The sequence below is a fragment of the Crotalus tigris genome, unplaced genomic scaffold (assembly GCF_016545835.1).
Source record: "Crotalus tigris isolate CLP2741 ecotype Arizona unplaced genomic scaffold, ASM1654583v1 scf7180000017946.1269602, whole genome shotgun sequence".
Taxonomy (NCBI): Eukaryota; Metazoa; Chordata; class Lepidosauria; order Squamata; family Viperidae; genus Crotalus; species Crotalus tigris.
In genome coordinates this window covers 629,571-636,716 of record NW_024096738.1, presented here as the reverse complement: position 1 = coordinate 636,716, position 7,146 = coordinate 629,571, and the positions used below count along the sequence as shown (strand labels likewise).

The 7,146-nt window shown below is 39.9% G+C and overlaps 1 protein-coding gene across 1 annotated transcript; it reads right to left on the bottom strand.

Moving 5' to 3' along the window:
- Positions 1–311: 311 nt before the first annotated feature.
- Positions 312–5,897, bottom strand: LRRC14B (leucine rich repeat containing 14B). Its single transcript, XM_039345215.1, has 2 exons — positions 4,938–5,897; positions 312–1,299 (listed from the first exon to the last, which is right to left on the bottom strand). The coding sequence occupies exons 1-2, from the start codon at positions 5,840–5,842 to the stop codon at positions 654–656; spliced, it is 1,551 nt and encodes a 516-aa protein (XP_039201149.1). The 5' UTR covers positions 5,843–5,897; the 3' UTR covers positions 312–653.
- Positions 5,898–7,146: the final 1,249 nt, after the last annotated feature.

Here is a 7,146-nt window from a genome sequence, read left to right as displayed (position 1 = left end):
TTTCTCTAACTCATATGTGCATAGAAATCATTTAATTTAATCATATTCTCTTGGACAAACTGGATAGATTGGGCTGTCTAGGGTAAAATGTCCACTCCACAGGACTCACAGAAAAACCGCAGCTTAATATTGAGTGCATAGACATAGTGAAATCTCAGGTTGGTTCATGAACTTAAAATAGTTAAGTACTATATATTGAAGCATTCTGAAACAACCATCTATTTAGCATCCAAATCGCATAATTTATTTGCCAATGAGAGCTTCAATTTTTTTGCCAAAATATTTATAAAAATAAATGAGGAAGGCTGTAATGTGGGTTACAGTTTTGCATTTATTGCATTAGGGCTTGCTCTGGAATTCCCTAAATGGAGTGCCCAACACTGGATTGCGTAATAGGGAACTGATGGGCATCACTAGGTCCATGTATTCTTTTTAAAATACATTTGTGATTTATCTTATTTTTAATATGTGTGTCTGAATTTTCTCAGGAAATAAAGGGGATGGAAGGTCAAACCAGTATAAAAGGGGATGGTTATAGTTCTACGGGAGATCTTCAGGTGACCACGATATCAGTTTGATGGTACCACAAGCCTCTTTTCAATTCTCCATACGTGCTCACATTTTGTTTCTTTAAACTTGTTCAGCTTCAAACTTCAGCTCATTTCTTTAAGTGCCACGCTGAAATTTTGTAAGGCATCTTGGAATGACTTCAACAAAGAAATTCCTAGTTCATTTCCTGTTTCCTGAATTGCAGCATCATACCCTCCATAGAGGGGAGTAGAAGCCGTAATGTCTTCCCGCTTTGCTTGCAATAAAATCATGTTAAGTTCTTCAACTATTCCCTCATATTTCTGGCGGTCAAATTTCGAAAGATCACTTTCTCCAATTGGGTAACTGATGTTGCTTGCATAGCAGTCTCTCGGAACTGGAAATTCAATATATTTCAGCCTTGGAAAATCAACGAAAATATTAAAAAGACATTTCAAGGCTCGAGAAGATAGAGGATTTCCAAGGAACTTCAGCTCCTCTAATTTCCGACAAGGAACCAATCCCAAAATCAGCATGTTGATATGAATGTCCTGAATGTTGCATTCCTCAAGCATGAGACTTTTCAGTGTGTAAGATGAATGGTTCAGGAGTTTGAAGAAGGTGGATGGGTACAAATCAGCCACATCATGTCCACTGATGTCAAGAGCTTCTAGGCTCTTTGAATGCAGGCTGTTGGCTAAATAAGCCATGTCAAGATGGTTCAGCGAACAGTTAGAAACATCCAGCATTTTCAGTGGTGTCTTCAAAGGACTGGAAAGTTCAATAAAACCACCAATTTAATAACTGCACAAGTACAGTGCCATTCTACAGCTTTTAAAAACAAGAGATAAATAAACTAACTTCTGTAACGTAAGAATGGGAAATGGCTCTAATGTCAATTTTTAATAAGGATTCAGGAAAATATAGCTAGGTAAATGAGTGGGAAAGTGATATTAAAAAATAGAATGGTCACCTGGGCATATGGCAACATCTTGCTAATTCTTTAGTAGGGTTTATGGAAAGGTAATTCCTGCCTCATTGATTTTTTAGAGACATCTGAAAGTTTCATCAAATAAGTGGATAAGTTTCATTTGCCAGACCTTATGTCAACGCTGCTCTTGCTTTGACAACAGATGGAAATGCAGCCATTTTTCCTCTATTGCTTTTAGAGTTAGTTGATGCTGGGAGGGGGAAGGTGGATGAGAGTCTAGCTAGTCATAAAAATAATAACTTAGCCATGGGAACCCAAGGTCATTGGGCCCTGAGTTGTTAGAATTTTGGCCGGCTGGAGAGTTTGGGAGAAAGCCCATGCTTCAAGCTAATTGGGGAATGTGATTCATGATTTTTAATTGGAGGAGGGAATTGTGCTTTGTTACATTGTACCCAGGGGAGGGGAATTTAGCTTTTGGTTTCAACTATGTAGTGCCGATATTACGTTTCTCGAATAAAAGATTCTTTAAGGTAAATAATGCCTCAAAGTTCTTTTGAAGAGTTTCATTTGTCAGAACCATGACACCTTGTTTATTCGGCATTTTAAAAGGCTTTTAACCAAGTCCCTCATCAAAGATTCTGAGCAAATTTAGCAGCCATGGGATAAGAGGAAAAGTCCTCATATAGATTGGTAGCTGATTGAAGTACAGGAAGAAGAAAGTAGAAATAAATTACTTTCCATTCACACAGAGTCGGGATGTAAACAGAACATTTGTACTGAGGCTAAGACACTTTATTTTCAAGTATTCCAGAAAGAGTAGAGGTGAACAGTGGAGAGGTCAAACCAGGGTAAGATATATCAAATTATTTAGAGTGCTCACAGAATTGACAAAAATACTGATTCAGAATTCTTCATGGCCAAATTAAGATGTCTAACAGTCAATGAGCTGACACAAAACTCTACTAATATAACATTTACTGAACAGAGATATTCCCCCTCCCCAAATCTGGCAATCCCTATCAAGCCACAGAAATGATGTTCCCAAATAGCCATACCCTTCTTGTCCATAGAGCCCTTGTTAATGTCACATCCCTCCTTTGAAGAAAAGATCCTTCTTAACTTAACAAACTTAGGATTTCTTGATCCTCTATTATTTTTGATTTCTATCTGAAGCTTGATTGTCCAATCTTTTGACTCGCCTAGGCCACATTGGGTCAAGAAGAATTCTCTTGGTCTGCATATAAAATATATAATATAGCTAATGTATATAAATAACAAATTTCAGAGGTCCTTGGTGCTCTCTGAGCTTGGTTGTTTATTTGTGGATGTTTCATTACCCAAACCAGGTAACTGGCATTGATGATGTTACCTAGCTTGGATAATAAAACATCTATAAGAAAACAGACAAGCACAGAGAGCACCAAACACTGGACTACAAATATTCTCCTTTATTAATAACAAACTTCATTTTTTATATTTTATATTATCTTGTGGACCACATGTAGCCCTTTGGTTGTGGGCTGGGCACACCTGTGCTAAAGAAAGATATTCCATGTCAGGATGAATTCAGTAGCTATTCATAATTTCTTTCTGCCTCAGGCATAGCAAGAATAATGATAATATCATTGATATAGCTTTGATTGTTGGCTCAGAAAGTGCTTCCAATATAGTTTTGGGGTAAAAAAAAAATAGATCTTCTACAGTATAAAACTGCTTTTGAGAGCAAATTACAATTGAGATATTATTTATTTATGTGAAATGTAAATACTTTGTATCGAAAGAGAGTTTTCTTTGGTTCTATCATTTAAGACTTAATCAGACTCCAAATAAAAATTTTCTCAAACTGCTGCATTTTTAAAGTCATGATTACAGATCAATCTTATACACATGGAAGTAAGCCAGACTGAATTTAGGGGTCTTCCTTTTCAGTAGAGATATATAAATATGTTACGTAAATCAAAGGAAAGGGTAAAAAAAATAAGAATTAGAAAAAGCCACCGTTGCCTATAGTAGTGTAACCAGTACCCACTGGATACTTACTGCTCAGAACTATTAACTATTAAGTGTGTAGTGGGGTGCCCCAGGGTTCTGTTCTGGGTCCAGTGCTCTTCAACATCTTTATCAACGATTTGGACGGGGGGATAGATGGGGAATTCATCAAATTTGCAGATGACAGCAAGCTGGCAGGAGTAGTCAACAGTCCAGAAGACAAGCTTAAGATACAGAAGGATCTGGACAGACTTAAACACTGGGCACTATCTAACAAAATGAAATTCAATGGTGAAAACAGCAAGATTCTCCATTTAGGCAAGAAAAACCAAATGTACAGATATAGTATAGGGGGTACCTTGCCCAATAGTAGTAACTGTAAGAGGGACCTCAGAGTCCTAGTGAACAATCACTTAAATATGAGCCAGCAGTGTGCTGCAGCTGCCAAAAAAGCCAACACAATGCTAGGCTGCATTAACAGAGGGATAGAATCAAGATCACGTGAAGTGTTAATACCACTTTACAATGCCTTGGTAAGGCCACACTTGGAATACTGCATCCAGTTTTGGTCACTGCAATGTAAAAAAGATGTTGAGATTCTAGAAAGAGTACAGAGAAGAGCAACAAAGATGATTGGGGGACTGGAGGCTAAAGTATATAAAGAACAGCTGCTGGAATTGGGTATGTCTAGTTTAATGAAGAGAAAGATGAGGGGGACATGATAGCAGTGTTCCAATATCTCAGGGGCTGCCCCAAAGAAGAGGGAGTCAAGCTATTTTTCAAAGCACCTGAAGGCAGGACAAGAAGCAGCGGATGGAAACTAATCAAGGAAAGAAGCAACCTAGAACTAAGGAGAAACTTCCTGACAGAACAATTAACCAGTGGAACAACCTGCCTCCAGAAGCGGTAAATGCTCCAACACTGGAAGTTTTTAAGAAGAGACTGGACAGCCATTTGTCCGAAATGGTATAGGGTTTCCTGCCTGAGCAGGGGGTTGGACTAGATGATCTCTAAGGTCCCTTCCAACTTTATTATTGTTATTGTTGTTGTTGTTATTATTATTATTATTATTATTTAACCCCAAAGTATAAAATGTTTCATATATTGTAGGCTGAAAACCTGTCAGCAGTATATTTTATCTGGAAATCCTCATGGGAGCATTTCATTGGTCTCTTATTAAACAATGGCCCGAGCCCTGAAAATCTGAGTTCATTTCTCTCAGCTAGAGTTCTCGGAGACATTTTGAGACAGCTGGTTTCTGCCAGATTCAATTCCTTTTCAAGTAAGACTGAAATAATATGTAACCATCCTGGTGAGCGAGTGACTTGTTATCAATTAAACAGCAACATGCAATGGCTGTTCTCCGTCAACCTGCCTTCCTCCCAACAACAGTGGCAGCTGCTTGGTGGCTATCCCTCATCTTTTCTTCATGCATTTCCAGCCGCCTGGCATTTTGACTCACCAGCAAAAGCAATCTGGAACGCATTACCTGAGCAGTTTACGGAGCCGTCCGGTAAGGGTGGAAAATGCTAGGCTCAGCTCTATCAGCTGAGTCATCTGGCTCATCTTTTCCCCAATTCCTGAAAGAGTGGCTTCATCCTCTGGGGTGAACCTTCTCACATCAAAGGTCCCAGCTGGCAGTGTGAGCGATGCCAGTTTAGGAAATTGGACGTTATTAAAAAGGACTTGCAAATGTTCCATATGGAGCCTAACATTGTGAACTATTTCAAACTTGCCCAAGGAAGAGGGCTCGGTAAGCTTTATAATGTAGAAGAGCTTCTTTAGAGCCAGGTTGTCCACTCGGAAGGCTTTGCAGCGGATTTTGAGTGGGCAGTGACACCTCATTAGCAGGGCCTGGACAACTACCTCATAGCTTCGTTCAGTAACAAAGATGTCGGCGAAGACATCAACAGAGATCTCAAACACATCCGGGTGGAAGGGCAAGTTTTGCATGTCCACCAGCAGATCATAGCAGGTCCTCGAGAGCAGCTCAGTCCGGGCCCATCGCCCCATTGTTTTTCTACAAGGGCAGAGCTGAACTTCAACGTCCTTTATGCCTGTTAAGTCCACCATTTTGAGTCGTTTCGCATAGGGCGATGAGCAATTCAAAACATAGTCCTTCAAACCAGCTAAGCAGCTGGCCAGGCACAAAGAACAGGCTCTGTTACTGATGTCTTCGGGGTGATCAGCTGTCTTCCCCAGTAGCTTTCCAACATTGAATTCGGGCAGCGGCCAGTTCTCCACCAGGTCATGAATCACCTCCACCTGTTCCTGTAAGTAGCTTGCCTTAAAAAGAAGAGGGAAGAGGTTGTGTGCAAGATGGCTCAGGTTTTGTCTTACCAACTGCCCCTTGGAGACCAGAATTTCAGCGCTCAGAAACCGTAGCGAGTGCATTGCTGCTTTGTGGTTCTGCCAGTTACTCGGGATCTGTTTTTCTGATCGAGAAACCTTCTCTTTTATCGTCTTCTATTTTTAGCTGCAGCTGCTGTGGTGGAGATTGGGAGGATCCGGGAGGGCAACAGTCACATCACATGCTAAATTTAAGCTACTATTTCGGTATCAGACACACATCTGACCACTTTTAACTCCTGAGTTAGTTTCCCAGGGGGTTATTTGCATAATCTTTTGTGAAGAGAGCAAAGTTAGACTTACTTTGGCCTGGTATTTTCCTTAAAAGTATTTGCAGTCACCTTGTTAAAGCTAATTCTGTTCTATTTCCCAAAGGCAGCTTCCCAAATGAATTTTTGCATTATATAAAACAATAAAACATTTTTAATCCATTAAATCCCCTCATCATAAAATTACATCACTAGGAAAGGTAAGGTAAATATATATTTACTGAGGTGTTTTCTCTGATTTTTTAGCAAGATTTTTTTTAAATGATTTTTATCTAAGGACTTAAAACTCATCACGTCATGCAGCAAAGAACACAAGAGTTGTTGGAGCAAAACAATGCCCATCGAGTCTAGTGGCCCATTTCCAGCAAATGATCCTGTGGTGAAACTCCCCAGTTGCCAAGAGACTCAATGATCAGAGGTACATTCCCTCTAAGACGAACTATCATAGTCATGTCTTATTGCCAATTTTTAAAAATCATTCATAGGTTTCATGAATTAATGACTGGAAAGGCACGGTATAAAAAATGAAAGGGAAAAAAAATACTACTGTAATAAAGATTTGGCTGGTACAAATCTTTCCTTTGTCTTTCCAACTTAAAAAGACACCATGCAGTGTTTAATCAACATATGAATCAGCCCCGGATATCTTGCCATGCAATTTAGTTTAAATGCCCTTAGAGCAGTGGTTCTCAACCTGTGGGTCGGGACCCCATTTGGGGTCGAATGACCATTTCATAGGGGTCGCCAAACAACGCAGTCCGCCATTTTTTTCCCCCTTTTCCTTAGCTGTGCTACTCCCTTTTATTCTATTGGCTTTTGAAAGCTAATAGAATAGACTCTCTTGAATAGTCTAATTGGCTTTCAAAAGCTAATAGGAATTGTCCAGGCTGTCTCTGCCCTGCTGAGCCCACCAAAAGTCCCATTCTGCAAACAGTGCTGTACCAGTTGAGTAGTCCTCGACTTACGACCGGTTGAGTAGTCCTCGACTTACAACCGGTTGGGGGTCGCGGCATTAAAAAGGTTGAGAACCACTGCCTTAGAGCTTCACTATCAAATCAGATGGGTTCAGAGCACAGCTTC